The following is a 23284-nucleotide window of genomic DNA, read 5'->3' as shown; positions in this document are numbered from 1 at the left end:
GGTGGGCCAACCTCCATTAGTGATATAGCCTTCTTCCATTTTCTTAGTTCTGTTCTGCATTTTCCATCGAGCTGGAGTATCATTGGCCATAACAAACACTTCCATTCTGTCCACATTCACTCTGAAGCACTGACAGGTCAGACTGCCTGCTCTGGAGTTGCCCACATATCCACACTGTGCTTCAGCCACCAATCCTGTCCCCATTTCCCACCTAAACCAACACTGCTTCTGCACTCGAGGTTTCTGTCTACTGGGCTTACCCTGGTTATCAGTCACCCACAGTGTGACTGACCACTGCCGCCTGAAACGCAGGCTTGTAGAATCGCTGCGCCATTCCAGCTGTTTTTTATCAAGGTCCAGCAAGTCAGTATGTTTTCAGCTTCAAAGTCCTGCTGTGCATCCTCCTTGCAAAGTAGTGCTAACACCACCGTGGGAAAACTAACAGAACTGCTGTTGGTGACTGCGTGACTGGGTGCTCTTCACATGTGCTAAACCCTTTACTGCAAACTAACAACTCGAGAGCTTATGTTACACATAAAGTTATGTCATTCGACTCATGTACACTTGTCTTCAACGGGATGCAGAACTACCCAGAGTTGCAACTCTGAAGTTAACAGTGGGTAAAAATTGTGACTGCTACTGTGCCCTCTTGTTCACTGTGATGTTCTGTGTCACTGCGTACACATGTGAAACACCTGTGGTGAAATATTTCATTTATCTAGCACGTTTTCTGTGTGCATGTTTGCCTTCCTATGCACCAGCTTATGCATGTGTGTACGTTTCTGTGTGTACATGTCTGTGTGCACATGTCTGTGTGTACATGTCTGTGTGTACATGCTTGTTTACGTTGGTCTTTGTATATCCTTCTGTGTGCATCTTTTTGTCTGTATTTGTTTCACACTGTGTATGTGTGTGTATGTTTAAGTGTGTGTGTATGTCAGTGCAAGTGTGGTGTGTGGGTGTGTTCCAATGTGCACAGAATTTTATTAAAACCCGTGTGTGTGTGTGTGTGTGTGTGTGTGTGTATGTCATTGCAAGTGTGGTGTGTGGGTATGTTTAAATGTGCACAGAATTTTATTAAACCCCTTATATGTGTGTGTGTGTTTAAGTGTGTGTATGTCAGTGTGTGTGTGTGGTGTGTGGGTGTGTTTAAATGTGCACAGAATTTTATTAAAACCCTTAACTCCAGATTATTTACTTCCTCTGTGCTCAGAAAAGGGGCCTTCATTGCAGCAATATCTTACCATCAAAACTACAATGACATCAGTAACAACGGGGTCCATGAGGCTGGGACCAGGCCAGCTTGTTTTTAAATTACTTGAGTAAATTTCTTCACGTTTAACCCTTTGAGGATCCTATCTGCTTCTGCACCATTTTCAAAAAGAAGTCAGTGCTCTATCCCTCTCATACCCGTACGCCACAGTCAGAGCCGACACTATAGAGCAGTGCTGAGGGAGTGCTGCACTGTCAGAGGTGCTGAAATTCAGATATGATGTTAAGCCCCTCAGCTTAGATAGAAAACTGCCGTGGTATGATTGGAGGAACCCGCGAGAGACTTCCCTGGCAACGTTGTTCCATACTGCAATGCAACCAGAGACAAATTCACCATCATTGATCTGCAATGTTCCTCATGGGATCTTGCTCTGCACAAATCAGTTGGCCTGTTTGTTCCCACAACGGCAGCTGCAATTCACAGGAATCAATCATTAGTTGCCTGGGAGAATCACAAGGACTTTGTAGTTATGAGTAAATACAGTTTAATATTTCTCTTGCACGCGATCAACTGAATCAGTGAATGCTTGGAGATGTATCACTGGGTGACACAGTGGCGCAGGCGGGTAGAGCCACTGCCTCACAGCTCCAGAGACCCGGGTTCGATCCTGACCTTGGGCGCTGTCTGTGCAGAGTTGGCACGTTCTCCCTGTGACTGGGTGGGTTTCCCCTGGGTGCTCCGGTTTCCTCCCACGTTCCAAAGGTGTGCAGGTTGGCGGGTTAATTGGTCACTGTACGTTGTCTCTAGTGTAATAGAATCTGGGTGGAGTAACGTGACTGTGGGGAGAATAAAATGGGACTGGTATAGGATTAGTGGAAACGGATACTTGATGGTCGGCATGGACTTAGTGGGCCGAAGGGCCTGTTTCCGTGCTGTGTGACTCTGGGGCTAGTGTGATGCAGTGGGGTCTATAGTCAGATTCCACCTCTCATCACCTCGTTGGTACTGAGGGACCTGCAGTAAGTACCTGCAGCAGTGATTGTTTGGTGGCCAGTGGATCCCTACACAGTGCCAGATTTCCTACCTGGTTCTAGATGAAGGATCTCGACCTGAAACGTCGACTGTCCATTTCCCTCCACGGATGCTGCCTGACCCGCTGAGTTCCTCCAGCATCTTGTTTGGTACATCCAATAAAATATCAGGAGCACCCATTCCCTTGGCTTCAGCCCGTGACCAAAACTTTGTTCACTCACCAGCCATTGAATCCCCCTCCAAAACAGAAACGCAGACAGGACTTTCAGATGAGATGTTCCATCAAGGGCCCATCTGTTTTTTTGTAGTTGCAGAGAATTCCATTATTCCATAGTAAAGCTTTTCCCTGTATCCTGACCCGGACTTAAACCTCCAACCACATCATGACACTCGTCCGTGTTCTGGTCATGCTGTTTTAGGAACTGTGACCAACCTGCACAACCCTAATCACTACCTCTCTATGACCACTTTGCTCTCCAATGGACTTTGTTTTTTGTTCTAGTTGTGGTCTTTCTTGCAATGTTTAATTTACGTTTTTCTTGTGAATGTTGTGTCTCTGATGCTCTGCGCCTGTGATGCTGCTGCAAGTAAGTTTTTCATTGCACCTGTGCATACATGATAAGATAAGATATCTTTATTAGTCACATCTACATTGAAACACACAGTGAAATGCATCTTTTGCATAGAGTGTTCTGGGGGCAGCCCCCAAGTGTCGCCACGCTTCCGCTGCCAACATAGCATGCCCACAACTTCCTAACCCGCACGTCTTTGGAATGTGGGAAGAAACTGGAGCACCCAGAGGAAACCCACACAGACACAGGGAGAACGTACAAACTCCTTATGGACAGTGGCCAGAATCGAACACAGGTCGCTGGCGCTGTAATAGTGTTACGCTAACCGCTACACTACCGTACTTGTGCATATGACAATAAACTTGACTTTGACTTTGCACTGAGCTAATTTCTTTCTGAAGACATAAGAGACTGCAGATGCTGGAATCTGGAGCAACAAACAATCTGCTGGAGGAACTCAGCCAGTCGAGCAGCATCTGTGAGGGTAAAGGAATTGTCCTTTCCCTCCCACTGATGCTGCTTGACCTATTGCAGACCAATGAGATTAGTGTTGATGTGCAAAAGGGTCAACTCGGATGTGGTGAGCTGAGGGTCCTGCTTCCTTGCTGTACAGCTCTTCGATGGGAAGCAGTCCGGCTGGTTTACAGACACAACATCCATGGATTTTGATTTCTGTGCTGCCAGATCTGTTCCACCTCCATCCCATTTAGCAACTTGGTAGCGCCACGTGACACAATGGAGGCTATCCTGGGTGGAAAGACGTTGTCTCCATAAGGACCACACTGTGGTCAGTCTTGCCTGTTATGTCGTGGGCAACCTCACAGATACGCTAGTGAACAACAGGGAGAGGAACTGATTCAACAGCTGAAGGAGGCCAATATGGACAGGAATCAGGAGGGGAAGAGTTCAAGCCCACAGTCAGAGAGCCCATGGGACCCAAAGCCAGATTCCAAAGTCACTTCCTGCCTATGACTTTGTTGTCATCTCTGGTAGGTGTGGAGGGACAGGGCTTCTCATCCAGAATGTAGCATCTCCAACAGAAGCCACTCTCCCACATTCTTGTTCTCAGCTCTCTGGAGCGGGGCTTGAACCCATTACCTTCTAACTCATAGACAGAATCGCTAATCGCTGAGGCACAGCTAAAAGAATATTCTCCTATGTGTAAAACAATCATCTGATTCATTCAGAAAGCAGTAAAATATAACTGGACAGTTCCCAGCTGAAGGGTGATGAAATTTTATTCCATGTTTTATTTCTGGTTAACAACCAGAGCTCTCCTGTCGCTAACTTGTAGAGGCATGTTTATCTTAGAGACCACACTTAATTCCACTTATGGTGACTTTTCACGTGTACATACGCAGACACACAGACACATGGACACACGGAGACACATATGTACACATGCAAACACACATACACACACTCATATAGATACAAACACTCACATCACACACAGACAACGAGAACACATGTATACACACACAGACATACATACAAACACACGCATCACACACTGAGACACACATGCAAATATGTACACACATACACACACACACATATACACAGTCACATAGACACACACAGACACTGATATGCATACACACAGAAAGAGGAATGGAAGAACTCGGCGGGTCAGGCAGCATCTGCAGAGGGAAATGGACAGTCGACGTTTCGGGGGGAGACCTTTCATCTGACTAATCCAGTCCAGATCCACTCCAGCATCTGCAGTCTCTTGTGTCTCCACTGATATGCATATGTGCAAGCACACACACACACACACACACACACGCACGCACGCACGCACGCACGCACACACACACACACACACACACACCCACACACGGGCACACACACATAAATAAATTTTCTTCAGGTCGGACATGGGAAGAGTTACTGTCACATCCTTCATGGAGTGTAGTGACTGGAACTGAACACACTGCTCTCCCTTCGTCCTCACTGGTATTTTATACATTTCTAACATCACCTCCCTTCTCCTATGCTCTGTACCCTGGCCAATAAAGGCAAGTATCCCACACGACTTCATAACCACCTCATCCACCTTTCCTGCTACCCTCTGGGACGCTGACATTACACGGCACTGTAGATGGTGCTGATCCTCCTCCAGCCCTTTGGATCCTTCCACAGGTGAAGCTGGCCAATCAGACAGGAGGTGCTGCCTGCTGCTGGTGAGGGTTTGCTCTCCAATGTACCTCCAGTGCCTCAGAACCAATCAGAGCAGGAGGACACCATCCGGATGCCCCAACTTCACAATTAGTCCCTGTCCTCTGCTCCTTCTCCCAACCACCCTTCCTGGTATAACTGAACATCGTTATCAGTCTGCTTTGTACTCTAGCTCACTACAACTTGTTGCAGTGAAGGGAAATCTCCTCACCTCCCCCAGTTCTTTCAACAATTATAATCAGGTCTCCCCTGGTTACCAACTCTCCCACCACTTTATCTAGTGCGGGAGTCAGCTTATGAATTTTTGGGAAATATAAGGATATGGATATTTAGACAGAAGGGGTTAGTTTGGTTGGGCATTTGATTACTAATTTAGTTAGCATGGCACAACATTGTAGGCCGAAGTGCCTGTTCCGTGCTGTATGGTTCTACGTTCTTCAAAACTGAATAATAATATCTCCATAAAACTTTGTCTGTGGTGAGAAGAATAATCCCATGTGCCACTTTATCCCACATTGGGAATCTGCCCTACAGCTTCCCCAAGGACCCGACCTTCTACATAAAGTGTGGGGTTTTGAATCAGTCATGAAATAGGCCTTTCGGCCCACCGAGTCTATACTGACCATCAAGCACCCGTTTACGCTGATCCCATTTTATTCTCCCCTCATTCCCATCAAATGAGGGTCGGACTTTCGCAGTGACCAGCAGGGCCCTGGGGAGTGTTGTATAACTGTTGACCCAAGGCCTTTGCGTCATTAGGGTAAGTCCTCCACTCGATGCTCATTACAGGCACGGTAGTGTAGCAATTAGCATAACACTATTACAGTGCCAGCGACCCGGGTTCAATTCCGGCCGCTGTCTGTAAGGAGTTTGTACGTTCTCCCCGTGTCTGCATGGGTTTCCTCCGGGTGCTCCGGTTTCCTCCACATTCCAAAGACGTAGGGGTTAGGAAGTTGTGGGCATACTACCTTGGCACCGGAAGCGTGGCAACACTTGTGGGCTGCCCCCAGAACACTCCACGCAAAAGATGCATTTCACTGTGTTTCGATGTACATGTGACTAATAAAGATATCTCTCTTATGAATGGAGCTCAGTCTGCACTGCCCCATGGAGTGGCAGGCACAGAGTATAATGCAACAGGATTAATAAACCACCAAGCAAAATAAGACCACAGTGAGAGAGTACTGAACAAGTGCAGGAAGGAAGAAAGTTAAATAACCGACAGAGAGTCTGAGAGAACGGAGTTCACTGAGAGCTGAGTGATGTTCAGCTGGTTTCTCTCGTGGAGTAACTCTCATCCAAAACTCTGAATCAGAATCAGTTTTATTATCACTGACATACGTTGTGAAATTTGTTGTTTTGTGGCAGCAGTACAGTGCAAGACGTAAAGACAAAATTACTATAAGTTGCAAAAATAAATAAATAGTGCAAAAGAGGAATAACGAGGTAGTGTTCATGGGTTCATGGACCGTTCAGAAACCTGATGGCGGAGGGGAAGAAGCTGTTCCTGAATCATTGAGTGTGGGTCTTCAGGCTCCTGTACCTCCTCCCCGATGGTAGTAACGTGAAGAGGGCATGCCCTGGGTGGTGAGGGTCCTTAATGATGGATGCTGCCTTCTTGAGGCACCACCTCTTGAAGATGTCCTCGATGGCGGGGAGGGTTGTACCTGTGATGGAGCTGGCTGAGTCTACAACCCTCTGCAGCCTCTTTCGATCCTGCACATTGGAGCCTCCATACCAGGCGGTGATGCAACCAGTCAGAATGCTCTCCACCGTACATCTGTAGAAATTTGCAAAAGTCTTTGGTGACAAACCAAATCTCCTCAAACTCTTAATGAAGTAGAGCCGCTGGTGAGCCTTCTTCATGATTACATCAATGTGTTGTGCCCAGGATAGATTCTCTGAGATGTTAACACCCAGGAACTTGAAGCTGCTCCCCCTTTCCACTGCTGACCCCTCAATGAGAACTGGTGTGTGTTCTCCCGACTTCCCCTTCCTGAAGTCCACAATCAATTCCTAGGTCTTGCTGACATTGAGTGCGAGGTTGTTGTTGCGACACCACTCAACCAGCCGGTCTGTCTCACTCCTGTACACCTCCTCATCGCCATCTGAGATTCTGCCAAGAACAGTGGTGTCATCGGCAAATTTAGAAATGGCGTTAGCCACACAGTCAGGTGTTTAGAGAGAGTAGAGCAGTGGGCTAAGCACGCATCCTTGAGGTGCGCCTGTGTTGATTGTCAGTAAGGAGGAGATGTTGTTACTGATCCACACCGACTGTGGTCTCCCGATAAAGAAGGCAAGGATCCAGTTGCAGAGGGAGGTACAGAGGCCCAGGTTTTGAAGCCTGGTGATTAGTACTGACTAATTAGTATGCTGTTCGCAAAAATCATTCTGTATTTTGTTTTGAAAATGCCACAAGGAAATTACTTAACAAAAATCAGGATGTTGCAACAGGACCTCAAGGTGTTTCATGGTGTCTTCATGGTGCCCAGTGTTTTAGCTGAAGACTAATCTTACCACAAACTCTAGGAGCTCCTACATACCTCTGGTCGTCAATTGACTTATGCTCAGCAGGCAGGTGCCATGTTGGGGATCTTTTGTTTTCAGAGTAGCAAGGGCTTAGCCTTATATATCTAAATAAACCATCAAAGACCTTAAACAAATTAGGGAGAGAATTTTAATCAAGAAGATATGCTATCATTGCAATAAAAACAGAAGATGCTGGAAATACTCAGCAGGTCAGGCAGCATCTGTGGAGAGAGAAACAGCCAATGTTTTGAATCTGGGACCCTTTGAATTGGAATTGGAATTGGTTTATTATTGTCACTTGTACCAAGGTACAGTGAAAAACTTGTCTTGCATACCATTCGTACAGATCAATTCATTATACAGTGCATTGAGATAGTGCAAGGTAAGACAATACAGATGCAGAATACACTGTTACAGTTACAGAGAAAGTGCAGTGCAGGCAGACAATAAGGTGCAGGGCCATAACAAGGTAGATTGTGAGGTCAAGAGTCCATTTTATCGTACTATGGAACTGTTCAATTGTCTTATAACAGTGGGATAGAAGCTGTTCTTGAGCTGGTGGTAGGTGCTTTCAGGCTTTTGTATCTTCTGCCCGATGGGAGAGGAGAGAAGAGAGAATGTCCCGGGTGGGTGGGGTCTTTGATTATTTTGGCTGCTTTATCGAGGCAGCGAGAAGTGTAGACAGAGTCCATGGAGGGGATGCTGGTTTCCGTGATGTGCTGAGCTGTGTCCACAACTTTCTGCAGTTTCTTGCATTCATCAAAAATGAGAAAGGGAGATACAAGTAAGACAACATTGAAACAAGTTAGAAACAACTTGTTTCTCTTTCCCAGTTCTGATGACTTGGACCTGAAACATTAACCGTTTTTCCCTCCACAGATGCTGCCTGACCTGCTGAGTGTTTCCAGCGTTTGCTGTCTTTATTTCGGATTTCCAGCATCTGCAGTAAATTGATTTTCCTGCTCCCATTTCAAGCAGCTGTGAGGCTACGTATGGGGGAGGGGTGGTTGGGATTTAGTAAATACTCCTATCCATACAGAAGCAGAAGTGATTCACCAGGATGCTGCCTAGATTAGAGAGAATGTGCCATAAGGGGAGGTTGGACAAACTTGGGTTGTTTTCTCTGGAGCGACAGAGGCTGAGGGGAGACCTGATCGAAGTTTATAAGATTACGAGAGGCTTAGGTAGAGGAGGCAGCCGGTATCTCTTTCTCAGGGTCGAAATGTCTGATGGGAGAAAGCTTGCATTTAAGGTGAGAGGGGGAAAGTTCAAAAGAGATGTCCGGGGCAAGTCTTTTACACAGAGAGTGGTGGGTGCCTGGAATGTGCTGCCAGGGGTGGTGGTGGAGGCAGATACGATAGAGGTGTTTAAGAGGCTCTTAGATAGACATATGGATGTACAGAGACTGGAGGGATATGGACCTTGTGTGGGCAGAAGGGATTAGTTTAGTTAAGCGTTTAATCACTAATTAGTTCGGCACAACATCGTGGGCCGAAGGGCCTGTTCCTGAGCTGTACTGGTCTATGTTCTATGTTCTATGTTCTATACCATAACCGTATTTAGGACGATGCCCACGGCACCACTGGCAAGCCCACTGCCCTCAGTACTGAGAGCCCACAGTGTGAGTGCTCACTGTACACCATTGAGTGCCAGTCACACGACCCCCGCTGGAGCCCATGCTCATTAACCCTCTGTGTCCCTGCAGCTATCTCCACGATTTCACAGCTTCACAATTCTGGCCTCTGGTTCATCCTCAAGTTGAACTGCTCCATCGTTGGTGGTTGTCCCCCACCTCCCATACTCACCAACCACTTATATCCCCCCGCAGACTCCTTGCGCCTTCCTCATTGCCCACTTTCTCATCTTTCTTTGGCGACTGCCAACAAACTTGGCTACAATAGTGTTGGACCATAGAACAGCATGGGAACAGGCCCTTCGGCCCACCATGTCTGTGCCGACCACGATGCCAAATTAAACTAAATCCCTTCTGCCTGCACACGATCCACATCCCTCCACTCCCTGCAGATTCGTGTGTCTATCTAAAGGCCTCTTAAGCACCTCTGTCGTATCTGCCTCCACCACCACCCCTGGCAGCGCATTCCAGACACCCGCCGCTCTCTGTGTAAAAGACTTACCCTGCACATCTCCCTTAAACTTTCCCCCTCTCACCTTAAATCTACGCCCTCTCGTATTAAACATTTCTACCCTGGGATAAAGACTCTGAGTATCTAACCTATCTGTGCCTCAAATAATTTTATAAATCCCTATCAGGTCTCCCCTCAGCCTCCGATGCTCCAGAGAAAACGATCCAAATTTGTCCAGCTTCTCCTCATAGCCAATACATTCCCACCCAGGCAACATCCTGGTGAACCTCTTCTGTACCCACTCCAGTTCCTGTGCTGTGCTGTTCTATCTTCTAGGATGTGAGCTATTTTCTATCCTGTGGATGTCCACATTCACATTCAAGATGTTACAGAGCCTGAAACACACTGGTGGTGGATTTCCAACTTCAAAGTCAAAGTCAAAGTCTGGTTTATTGTCATCTGCGCAAGTACACGTATGTGCAGGTGCAATGAAAAACTTGCAGCAGTATGACAGGCACATGGCATCACATAAGCAGCATTCACAAGAAAAGCATGTTAAACAAAAATTATACACGCATTTTACGACATAATTAGAAAAAATAAGTCCATTTTAGTGCAAAGTGATCAAAGTGGTCACAGTGTTGCAGCACAGTTAGAGTCGTGCCGGTTGGTTCAAGAACCGAATGGTTGAAGGGAAGTAGCTGTTCCTGAACCTGGTGGTGTGGGACTTCAGGCTTCTGCACCTCCTGCCCGATGGGAGCTGTGAGAAGATGGCACGGCCCGGATGGTGAGGATCTTTGATGATGGATGTTGCCTTCTTGAGGTAGCACCTCCTGTAGATACTACCGATGGTGGGGAGGGATGTGCCCGTGATGTATTGGGCTGAGTCCACTACTCCCTGCAGCTTCTTACATTTAAATTGCCGTACTAGACCATGATGCGACCAGTCAGGATACTTTCAAAAGGACATCTATAGAAGTTCGGTGACAAGCTGAACATCCCTAACTTTCTAAGAAAGTAAAGAGGCTGGCGCGCCTTCCTTGTGATTGCAACTTTTTGAGAATCTAATGGGCCGTTCACTCTGTGTTCCTTCCTCCACACCCACGGCCACATTTACATATGCCCAAGGTGACCCAGCTGAGCTTGTTGAAGTCTGCAATGGAAATCAGGAGGGAGCTGCTGCAGTGAGGTCACTGTGATTCAGGGATTGTGCCGTACTTTGTCTTTTAAAAAAGTAAATTAAAATATCCTCTGACGATCATTTGGACAGCTTGTAGAAAGGATAAAGGATATGGGATTGAGGGGCAAGGCACAAGTCATTTAACAAACTGGAAGAGTCAGTCCGAGGAGCTGCAGCTGTGACCCATTATACCATGTCCCAGTGGAATTAAAGATTTCTTTAAACATACCACGCTGCCCAATTTCAGCAGTGGACATATGAGCTGCAGAATAATTTGTGACAGTTCCTCGCACTCTCCACTCCTCTGTAAAATAAACAGAATTAGCGAGTAACTGGCAAATGAGAAGTGAACTTGATGAAAGACTCCTGTGCAGGAAACTTCACGGACGCCTTTGGCGGACAAGATTGGGATCACTTATTTGTAAAAGATAAAATTATACATTTTATTACATCAGCATCTCCGAATGGTTTTCAGCTTGGGGACTTGCGAGTTATGGCTGGGGAAAAAAACAGGAAATTTCTCCGTTTTTTAAGGTCGGGAGATTTTAAGGGATTGACTATGTCTTTAGGATAGCATTTGCCAGCTACGCAGATCACATACTCAATAGGAATCGTCTGGTCCCTTTGCTACAGAGCAGGAACAAGCTAAAGTCAAGGAGTTGCTGTGGGGGTTTGAAACATTAACATGTGTGGACCAAGGGGATGATTTGTGTTAACCTTGGATTGCAAAACTATTTTGAGGAAGTGTGTTGAAGGCGAGGACAAATATTCACGTGTGAACAGTATGGGCAGCACGGTGGTGCAGTTAATCAAGCTGTTGCCTCACAGCTTCAGAGACCCTGCTTCAGCCCTGCCCTCCGGTGCTGTCCGTATGGAATTTGCACGTTCTCCCTGTGACCCTGTGGGTTTCCTCAGGATGCTCCGGTTTCCTCCCACGTCCCAAAGATGTGTGGGTCAGGAGGTTAATTGGCCGCTGCAAATTGCCCCTATTGTGTAGGTGAGTGGTAAAACCTAGGGAGAGTTGATGGGAATGTGGGGAGAATAAAATGGGTTAGGGCAGAATTAAGATATAAGATAGGATATTTATTTATCAGTCACATGTATGTCGAAACACACAGTGAAATGTGTCTTTTTGCTTTGCTAAGAATGTGCTGGGGGCAGCCTGCAAGTGTTGCCACATTTCCGGTACCAACATAGCATGCCCACAATTTCCTAACCTGCACATCTTTGGAATGTGGGAGGAAACCGGAGCACCCGGAGGAAACCCACGCAGACACAGGGAGAGCGTACAAACTCCTTACAGACAGCGGCGGGAATTGAACCCGGGTCGCTGGCGCTGGCTCTGCTACCATGTAAAGATGGGTGCTTGATGGTCAGCATGGACTCAGTGGGCAGAAGGGCCTGTTTTCATGCTGTATCTCAGAGACGATGATAAGATTTGTCACTGTCTCAGTTTTTTTCAAAGGTGACTGAAGACAGAACTCAGCCCCCTGGGCCCTCAACTTTCACATCTTTACTTCAAATCTTATTTAGGTTCTATTCTTTTTCCTTTCCCTCCCACTTCAGTTTCCTTCCTGCCTCTCGTCCCTGGTGTGTACCCAAGTCAAACCCAACCCGTTCGGCACCGGAATATCGAACAGGTTTCCAACTGCATGGAGTCTTTCACATCCCAAAGTGCTTTACAGTCAATGAAGAGATTTTGTCTTTGAAGTTCAATGCTGTTACAAGATACAGCAACCGATGTGTGCACATCCCACAAGCAGTAACTTGTCCTATCAAGCTACTTCCCTTCAACCATTCAGCTCTTGAACCAACCGGCAAAACCTAAATCGCCACTCCGATTTAGCAACACTATGACCACTCTGATCACGTTGCACTAAAATGGATTTTTTTTTGTTCCAATCGTGTTCTTTTCCTGTAAAAACTGTGTATAATTTATGTTTAATTTATGTTTTTCTTGTGAATGCTGCTTATCTGATGCTCTGTGCCTGTGATGCTGCTGCAAGTAAGTTTTTCATCGCACCTGTGCACACATGGACTTGTTCATGTGACAATAAACTCGACTTTGACTTTAACAAAAGAGGCTAATGGGTTAGGAAGTTGTGGGCATGCTATGTTGGCGCCGGAAGTGTGGCGACACTTGCGGGCTGCCCCCGGAACACTCTACGCAAAAGATGCATTTCACTGTGTGTTTCGATGTACGTGTGACTAATAAAGAGATCTCAAATCTCTGTATTCTTTGGAGTTTAAAAGAATGAGGAACAATCTTACTGAAACATATAAGATCCTGAGAGGGCGTGACAGGGTAGATATTGAGATGTTTTCACTAGTGGGAGAGTCACGAATGAGGGGGTCTGGTCATTTCAAACTGAGGTGCGTTGAAATTTCTTCTCGCAGAAGGCAGTGAATCTCTGAAGTTGTCTGCCCCCAAGAATTGTGGCAAGATCATTAGAAGATCATTTAAAGTCGAGGTAAATAAATTTTTGAAAGGTCAGGAAACTGAGGGCTCTGGAGATCACAAGTTGAGGGCTGGGGTAGATCAGCCATGATCATATAGAATGGTAGGGCAGGCTTTTGAGGGCCAAGTGGCCTATTCCTTTCAGGCTGGTCTACCCCAGGCCTCAGCTCCTGCCCTGTGCCAGTTCCCCACAGCCCTCACAACCAAGGAGATACTCTTGAAGTGTGTTACTCGAGTTAAACAGCAGCTAATTCACACTCAGCAAATTCCCACAAAACCGGAACTGGTAATGATTCAGTCTTTGTAAAGTTAGTTGAGGACTTCACATTGGCCAGGCCACCAGGGACACCCACTGTTCTTTGAAGTCATGTTACAAATTGTTTTACATCCATCGGAGAGAGAAAGTGGTGCCTTTATGTAACACCTCAGCCAAAAGCTAGCTCCTCCTGCAGCATTGCACTGAGGCGTTAGTCTGGATTTTTGTGCTTAAGTTCTTGAGTATTAGAGTCATAGAGAGGTACAGCACAGAAACAAGTCCATGCCGACCATCAAACATGCCATTTTTATACTAATTCTATCCTAACCTATTTAATTCTTCCCCCATTTCCAACAACCCCCCCCCCAGGTTCTACCACTCACCTACACACTAAGGACAACTGACAGTGAACAAGTAACCCGCCAACCTGCGTATCTTTTAGTCATCGAGTTAAACAGCATGGAAACAGGCCCTTCAGCCCATCTCATCCATGCTGACCTAAATGTCTATCCGAGCTAGTCCCATTTGCCTGCATTTGGCCCATATCCCTCTAAACCTTTCCTGTCCATGTACCTGTGTCGTTGTCTTTTAAACATTGTACCTGCCTCTACTGCTTCTTTTGGCAGCTCGTTCCATGTACCCACCACCCCCTGTGTGAAAAGTTTCCCCTTAGGTCCCTTTTAAATCTTCCCCCTCTCACCTTTAATCTATGCCCTCTAATTTTAGACTCCCCTACCCTGGGAAAAAGGCTGTGACCATTCACCTTATCTACGTCCCCCGTGATTTTATACACCCCTCAGCCTCCTTCGCTCCAGGGAAAACAGTCCCAGCCTATCCAGCCTCTCCTTATATCTCAAGCTCTCCAGTCCCAGCAACATCCACCTTTGATGCGGGAGGAAACCAGAGCACCCGGAGCAAATCCACAGGGAGAACGTGCAAACTCCACACAGACAGCGCTGGAGGTCGGGATTCGAACCCGGGTTGCCGGAGCTGTGAGGCAGCAGCTCTACCCGCTGCGCCACCATGCTGCCCTCTGCACAGGAGCTGAACATGTGCCATAGAAAGTAATGGGGTTAGTGTCACGTTACTGGAGCACTGGAATGATGGGGAGTCACCCATTATAACCTAGTGGGCAATCCAGGCCCTTCCTAGGGAATAGATCCGGACTCCTTTCCCAGGACAGGTTGCAGCAGAGAGGCCAGAGAAGTGATATTCCCCCATCACCATCCCTTTCAAACCACAGGCAAAACACAACTCTAAATTGCAACAAGCAAACTGCTGGAGGAAGTCAGCAGCTTTTTTGGGGAATGGACGTCGACAATTCCTTTCCCTCCACAGATGCTGCTCGACCTGCTGAGTCCTTCCAGAAGATTGCTTGTTGCTCCGGATTCCAGCATCTGCAGTCTCGTGTCTCATAATTCTAAAATGACCGCAGCAGTTAACGTGACACTATCACAGCGCCAGCGACCCGGGGTTCAATTCCCGCTGCTGTCTGTAAGGAGTTTGTACGTTCTCCCCGTGTGTCTGTGTGGGTTTCCTCCAGGTGCTCCGGTTTCCTCCCACATTCCAAAGACGTACGGGTTAGGAAGTTGCGGGCGTGCCACGTTGGCGCCGGAAGCGTGGCGACACTTGCGGGCTGCCCCCAGCACATTCTCAGTAACGCAAAAAGACGCACTTCACTGTGTGTTTCGATGTACGTGTGACTAATAAATAAATATCTTATTTTATGATTATTCTTTCAAAGAAAGTGGCCAAAATCCCGAAGGCAGCAGAAGGGCTGTTCGCCCCTCCTCTCCTGGGAGACCTCACTCCATTCCCAGAGAAACAAAACATTTGTTCAAGCTGATCAGAGCTTTGACATGTATGTGAGCTCCATGGAGCTTAAGGGTTAGGAACAACAAACTAAAGGGGTATGTGTCAGGAAACAAACAGCAGGGGAAACATAACAGCTGACTACAGTCGTTCCATCCCGTCATCCGCGCACACCCACCCCCTCCAGCCCCAGGAGCCCGTCACCAGACCGGTGAATAACAGAAGTGTAAGTGAGTCGCGATGGTCTTTAAGTAGTGGAAGTACAGCTGTGTGGAGCCACAGGAGAGAAAAACAATACCAGTTCAGAAGGAAGTATAAAGCAAAGAGCTTAACTGTTTGATCCTACTCCCCAGCCTTTTATTAAACACACAAAAACTTGATACTTTCAGTGAAAATCTCTGGTCTTACCTTGAAATAAAACTGCTGAAGGCAAGGAGTCTGTGACTTTGCTCCACATTTAAAAAGTCATAAGTTGATTTTATTGTCATGTGCACAAGTCCAGTGAGATACAGGTACAGTGAAAAACTTGCTTGCAGCAGCATCACAGGCACGTAGGTACAGACAACACACAGAACATAAATTTTACATAAATTGTACTGGACAGTGAAGAAAAACTGTGCAAAACAAGACATAAGTGCAGAAACACAATCAGAAACAAGTGCGTAGTAGTGCAAGAGGTAATCCGTGGTGTTCCGTTGCTGAGGTGGGGTTAGGGTTGTGCAGGTCAGTTCAAGAACCTGATAGTTGAAGGGAAGTAACTGTCCCTGAACCTGGTGGTGTGAGACTTCAGGCTTCTGTACCTCCTGCCCGATGGTAGCAGCGAGAAGAGGGTGTGACCCAGATGGTGGAGGTCCCTGATGATAGATGCCGCCTTCTTGAGGCAGCACCTGCTGTAGATGCTGTCAGCGGTGGGGAGGGCTGTGCCCGTGATGGGCCGGGCTGTGTCCACTGCTCTCCGCAGCCTCTTGCGTTCCTGTGCGTTGGAATTGCCATACCGGGCCGTGGTGTAACCAGTCAGGATACTTTCTAATGTGGATCTGTAGAGGTTGGTTGGAGCTTTCTATAACAATCTCCGACTATGTAATTCCATCGATAGGCTTTTCAGGATTGCATTTGCATAGCACATGTTGTGACTTCAGGCAGCCCAAGATGTCCTGCAGTCAGTGAAGCACCTCTGAACTGCAGTCACTGTTGCAATACCCAGGAAAGCAGAAGTAAGTTTGTGAACAGTCAGCTCTCAACAAAGAGAAAATCAACAGATAATCTGTTTTAGCAACGTCGGCTGAAGGATAACTAACTCGCCAAAACCCAACTCTGTCCAAAGTCTTTCTCTTCAAGTTGCAGTTCTGGTCGCCCCATTACAGGAAGGATGTGGAGGCTCTGGAAAGGGTGCTGTAGAGGTTTACCAGGATGCTGCCTGGATTAGAGAGTATGAACTATAAGGAGAGGTTGGACAAACTTGGGTTATTTTCTGTGGAGCATCGGAGGCTGAGGGGAGACCTGATAGAAGTTTGTAAGTTATCAGAGGCACAGATAGGGGAGATATTCAGAATCTTTTTACCGGGGTGGAAATGTCAAAAACTGGAGGACATGCACTTAAGGTGAGAGGGAGAAAGTTTACAGGAGATGTGTGGGGCAAGTTTTTTTACACAGAGATAAGATTTCTTTATTAGTCACACGTACATCAAAACACACAGTGAAATGCATCTTTTGTGTAGAGTGTTCTGGGGGCAGCCTGCAAGTGTCACCATGTTTCCAGCACCAACATAGCATGCCCACAACTTCCTAACCCGCACGTCTTTGGAATGTGGGAGGAAACCGGAGCACCCGGAGGAAACCCACGCAGACACAGAAAGAATGTACAAACTCCTTACGGACAGCGGCCGGAATTGAACCCGGGTCACTGGCGCTGTAATAGCGTTACGCTAACTGCTACACTACCGAGACTGCCTGGAACAGGCTGCCAGGGATGGTGGGGAAAGCTGATATGATAGTGGCGTTTAAGAGTCTGTTAGACACATGAATATGCAGGGAATGGAGGCATATGGATCATGTACAAGCAGAAGAGATTTAATTTAATTCGGCATCGTGTTCGGCACAGACATTATGGGCCGAAGGGCCTGTTCCTGTGCTGTATTATGTTCTACAAGCTGAGGGAGCAGATGATGTTGTCTGAAAGATGGCACTCCCTCAGTACCACACTGGAAGTGTCAGCTAGATTATACACTGACGCTCCTGGATTGGTTCTTAAACCAGGTCCATTCTGAAGCATGCCTGGTAGTCAATGAGCTATGGCCACACTCTCGGCTGAGACAACTGCAAATGCACAGTATGGAACGGCTCCTGTGTTTGTACCAGTCAGTATTGGACTGGTAAGTGAGTGTGAATGGAGGATAAATTTTGCTGGGTTTCCGACATTATATTGTGACTGATGTCGCTGGGAACGAAGACTTATATTTGTACATCCCCTTCAGAATGACCTAAAACACTTCACAGGAGAACTACCAAATCAAATTTCAAACTAAAGCACGTGAAAAGATGTGCATCTGGATTTCATATTTGGTTGGTGGGCCCATTGCTGAGTGGACTGAGATTGATGTCATGCCTGTAATTTTGCCATAACTATCCTCCAGTTTTGAAGTGACTCTGCTTTAATTAGGAGGCAATGTTATACTTTTGATTTTGAGGCCACCCCAAAGGAGGATAAAGAGGTCGGGGGAGGGGATTTACTGGAGGGAATTTCAGAGCATTGAGGCGTCTGATCACGCCGTGAAATGCTGAAAATTCGGGGATTGGCTGAAGCAGGAAGGAGTGGAAGAGTTCCGAGATTTTGGAAGATTGTGGAGCTGGAGGAGGTTACGGAGATAGAGTGGGGGTCAGATACCGGACGGAATTAAAAACAAGACTGAGAGTTTTAGAATTGAAGTGTGGATCCAAACCAGGATTGAGGCAGCAGAGTTTTGAATAAGCTTGGGTTTTACAACTGTATAAATGCATGCTCTGTAAGTCCTGAATTAAGAAGGATTTAACCCGTCAGCACCATAAGCTTACTTGATTGTTAATTTCCTGAGAAGACTGTTGCTTCATATCTCTAGAGTTCTGAAGCTATAAATAGCCTGAATTTTCATTACCACATATCCCTCTAAGCTGCTGATGTATATAACAGCTTTATTTAAAAAAGAAACTATCTTTGAGTCTGCCTGATACTCCACAGCAATGGTTTTTTTTTGCAGAGCCTTTTGTTATATTGAGGATTTTTTTCCCAACATGGTGTTGCTTATACCTGCAAACAAGTCCTTGTTTCACCTGCTTCAAAAGGAGCAGCAAGGTGCCCAAGAAGAGCAGGGTGAGCTGCCTCCATGACCATCGCCCGGTAGCTCTCACATCTACTGCAATGAAGTGCTTCGAGAGGTTGGTTGTGGCTAGAATTAACTCCTGCCTGAGCAAGGAGCTGGACCCACTGCAATTCCCCTACTGCCACAACAGGTCTACAGCAGATGCAATCTCACTGGCTCTCCACTCGGCTTTGGAGCACCTAGACAACAGCAAAACATACGTCAGGCTGCTGTTTATCGATTACAGCTTGGCAATCAACATGATCATCCTTTAGTACTAATCACTAAACTTCAAAACCTGGGCCTCTGTACCTCCTTCTGCAACTGGACCCTCGACTTCCTTATGGGGTGACCACAGTCAGTGCGGATCGGTAGTAACATCTCCTACTTGCTGACAATACAGGTACACCTCAAGGATGCGTGCTTAGCCGACTGCTCTACTCTCTCTACACTCATGACTGTGTGGCTAGGCACAGCTCAAACACCATTTATAAATTCACCAATGACACTACTGTTGTTGGTAGAATCTCAGATGACGATGAGGAAGTGTACAGGAGTGAGATAGATCGGCTGGTTGAGCGGTGTCGCAACAACAACCTTGCCCTCAATGTCAGCAAGACCAAGGAATTGACAGTGGACTTCAGGAAGGGGAAGTCGGGAGAAAACACACCAGTCCTCATTGAGGGGTCGGCGGTGGAAAGGGTGAGTAACTTCAAGTTCCTGGGCATCGACATCTCAGAGGATCTATTCTGGGCCCAACACATTGATGCAATCATGAAGAACGCACGCCAGTGGCTCTACTTCATTAGGAGTTTGAGGAGATTCAGTGTGTCACCAAAGACTTACTGTACGGTGGAGAGCATTCTGACTGGTTGCATCACCGCCTGGTACGGAGGCTCCAATGCACAGAATCGTTAGAGGCTGCAGAGGGTTGTAGACTCAGCCAGCTCCAATCACGGGCACAACCCTCCCCGCCATCGAGGACATCTTCAAGAGGCAGCGCCTCAAGAAGGCGGCATCCATCACTAAGGATCTTCACCACCCGGGACGTGCCCTCTTCTCGTTGCTGCCATTGGGGAAGAGGTACAGGAGCCTGAAGACACACACTCAGTGATTCAGAAACTGCTTCTTCCCCTCCGCCATCAGATTCCTATAAGACATTAGTGCAAAAAACAAGACAGGAGTTAGAATGACACTTCAGTGCAATTTTGAGGGAGCCCTGCACTGTCAATGGTGCTGGCTTTCAGATCAACTATTGGCTGAAGCCCCACCTGCCCTCTCCGAAGGGCATAACCAAAGTCAAACAGGGGCATCTTCTCAATTGATCAATGTTCTCCCCTTTGCTAATACCACCTAGAAACTGTCGGATCGTTTACCTTACACTGTTTGTGGGAGCTTGCTGTGTGCACATTTGCCCGCATGACAACTCTTTGTGAAAGTGATTCATCAGCTGAGAAATTCTTTGGGATGTCCTGATATTGTATGAAAAGCAATATCATCATGGAAAGCAGGATGTAGCAATGTGACCAAGTCTTGGTCTCGTCAAAGTAAAGCATGAAATGGCTGTGTAAAGTTAAAAAACAAGGCACTTGTCATTATAGATTGCCCAGTCACTGGTTTAACGATAACTTGCTTTTCTCTAGTTTAACCACAGTATGAGTGTTACTGAAGTTGATAATCAGACTCTGAAACTATCGGATTAATGTGTCACATCACAGTCCTTGGGTCCCGTCCCACTGTTAAAGGTGAACCACAGCTGGTGCCTGACGGAGAGGGTGGATTCTGTTACAAGCTCCTCAGCCCTGGGAATGGAATGCCACAGACGGGGTGCCTATTAAGGAAGGAACTGGCATTATTTTTATGGATTGTGGCATTTTTCCCAACCTGCAGGCTTTTGCTCTTTTTCCTGGAGATTAATGGGTTTGACATCTGGTTCCCATGGGGATGGAGCCAAGTGCAGGACACGTCAGCTTCATTCTGCAGGGCCACAAAGTGAAACAACAGTTACTTTGCTCTGACTGAGCGTTGGAGCTTGTACAACACATCACCACCTCCTAAGCTGCACGGCACTGCCTGACAATGCAGGGCTACCCTGTCGCTGGAGTGAGGTTCATCATAAACTCTTTACTTTATACCTCTGCCAATGTGCTTTTGTTTTAGATTCACACAATGTTACGGCATAGAAGGAAGCCATTCGGTCCATCATGACTATGCCAACCCCTTGCTAGAGCTATCCAACCAATACAACTCCTCAGCTCTTCTGCAAGTCTTTCTCTGGGCAGGTGGGCAGGCATGGTAGTGTAGCGGTCAGCATAACTACTACACGCCAGCGACCCGGGTTCAATTCCAGCCACTATCTGTAAGGATTTTGCACGTTCTCCCCATGTCAGTGTGGGTTTCCTCAGGGTGCTCCGGTTTCCTGCCACATTCCGTTAGGAAGTTGTGGGCGTGCTATGTTGGCGCTGGGAGCGTGGCGACACTGCAGGCTGCCCCCAGAACACTCGACGCAAAAGATGCATTTCACTGTGTTTCGATGTACATGTGACTAATAAAGATATCTTATCTTCAGTTACACCTTTTTTGAGGCATTCACTTCCGTTGCCATTTTCTGCAGCTTGTTCCAGATCTAGGTAGAAGGAAGCACCCTCCCCAAACACCCATCACTCCTGGTCCTTTTTATTGCTTCTCCTTGACCTTGGCCCCTCCCAGACTCCAGTTCCAACAACCTAGATGCATTGTGATATCCCCTGTCACCATGCTCAAGTCACATAGGGGATAACCATCAGCCATGAGCTGCTGAGCTCACCGCATGTCGGTGTTGGAAGGGCCAAGAAAATAATTGAGGAACCCTGAGTGACCCACTGCGTCATCGGCTCCCAAGCACTGTCCAGCTATAACACTCCTCTCTTCAATCCCAACTTACAGCACCAATGGGAACCAAAGGAGGCCAGTCAGCTCAACAAACCTCCTCCACCATTCATGGCTTCATGTCTTATGATAGGTTTACCCATCAAAACCAATAGACTGCAATCATGAGAGCTCCAGTTAGAGGAGACTGCAGTCTCTATCTCTCTATCTCTCTCTCTCTCCCTCTCTCTCTCTCTCTATCTCTCTCTATATATATCTATCTCTCTCTTTCTATCTCTCTCTCCCTCTATATCTTTCTCCATTCTCTCTCTCTCTCTCCCTCTCTCTATCTCTAGCTCTCTATCTCTCTCTCCCTCTCTCTCTCTATCTCTCTATATATATCTATCTCTTTCTATTTCCCTCTCTCTCTATCTCTCCCTCTCTATCCCTCTCTCTCTATCTCTACTTCTCTCTATCTCTCTCTCTATCTCTCTCTTTCTATCTCCCTCTCCCTCTCTCTCTCTATATTAATATATATATATCTATACACATATCTATACATATCGATATATATATAATATTCTTTAGAATGAAATTCTAAAGCTCGCATCATTTTCAAGTCCCTTCATAACCTAACCTCCTCCAGCCCTTTTTTCCCTCTCTTCATTGCCTTGTATAATTTATGTAGAATTTACCTTCCGTGTTGTTGTCTGTACCTATATGCCTGTAATGCTGCTGCCAGCAAGTTTATCACTGTACCTGAACCTCACTGTACTTGAGCACATAACAATAAACTTGATCACTTGAAAACTCTCTGGAATCTCCTCCAACTCCAGCCTCAACATTCATGAATATTATCAGTCCACCAATGGCAGCTGTACCTTCAGTTGTCAGGATCCATGGCTCTGGAATTGTCTCCCTCGACCTCCCCACCTCTCTGCTTCTCTTTCACACCCTCTTAAAGACCTAACTCTTTGACCATGTTTTTGGTTATCTAATAATTCCTTATTTATGGTAAATTATATCTGGTAACATCCCTGAGTGACTTGGGATGAATTAAAGCACTGTGCAAATGCAGGTTATTGTCAACTGATCAGTAACTGAGTTAGTGGGCAATGCATAGTTCATTCCAAGATTGATGAGTTGCCCAAAGGTAGTGCAGAGGGGCCTGGCTCAGGAAGAGGAGGAGGGGGAGGAAGATGAGCATTTGAAGGGACATGGGGAGAATGAGGAATCCCGGCCTTGTCTCTTGCATTTGAAGGCTCTGGATAGATTGCCCTGCCTCTTGTTTTTGCAGAGAGTGGGAGGTGGATTGTAAGATGCTCAAAGAGTGTGCAAAAGCACCATCAGTGAGTGACGACCGGTGTTTGATGTAAACCCATTGACCTGAAGGCTGCTTCTCTCCTTGTCTGATTTCTTACAGCCATTGACTGTATAGTGGGTCCCTGGGGCTCATGGACTGAATGTAGCTCGCTGTGTGGCATCGGGAGCAGAGAAAGAGTGCGGCTCGTCACCATCCCGCCCAGGAATGGAGGAACACCCTGCCCCGACTTGAAGCAACGCCGGGGTTGCTATGGGCACGACCCTGACCAATGCCACTCGGTTAAAGGTACAGTACTCCATTCCATCCCATGGTAGACTTTTAACATAGAGGGCATGTTTACTGGTCAACAGTGAGATCCTTTAAGAGATATACACTGGATAAAAGATGAGCTAAATTTGTCCATCAAAAGGAAGATGCAACAGTGGGAGGTTACTTGGCACCTCAAACCTTTTCTCCACTTC

The 23284-nt window shown here is 46.8% G+C and overlaps 1 protein-coding gene across 1 annotated transcript in view; it reads left to right on the top strand.

Moving 5' to 3' along the window:
• si:dkey-178e17.3 (somatomedin-B and thrombospondin type-1 domain-containing protein) overlaps positions 1 to 23284 on the top strand; it is a 123252-nt gene that overhangs the window by 68145 nt on the left and 31823 nt on the right. The window contains exon 2 of the mRNA XM_052032342.1: positions 22923 to 23108. Coding sequence (XP_051888302.1) covers positions 22923 to 23108 — 186 coding nt within the window. The remainder of the gene's footprint in view (positions 1 to 22922; positions 23109 to 23284) is intronic.

Source organism: Pristis pectinata, chromosome 17 (genome assembly GCF_009764475.1).
Source record: "Pristis pectinata isolate sPriPec2 chromosome 17, sPriPec2.1.pri, whole genome shotgun sequence".
NCBI classification, from domain to species: domain Eukaryota; kingdom Metazoa; phylum Chordata; class Chondrichthyes; order Rhinopristiformes; family Pristidae; genus Pristis; species Pristis pectinata.
This window is presented reverse-complemented; position numbering and strand designations above follow the sequence as displayed.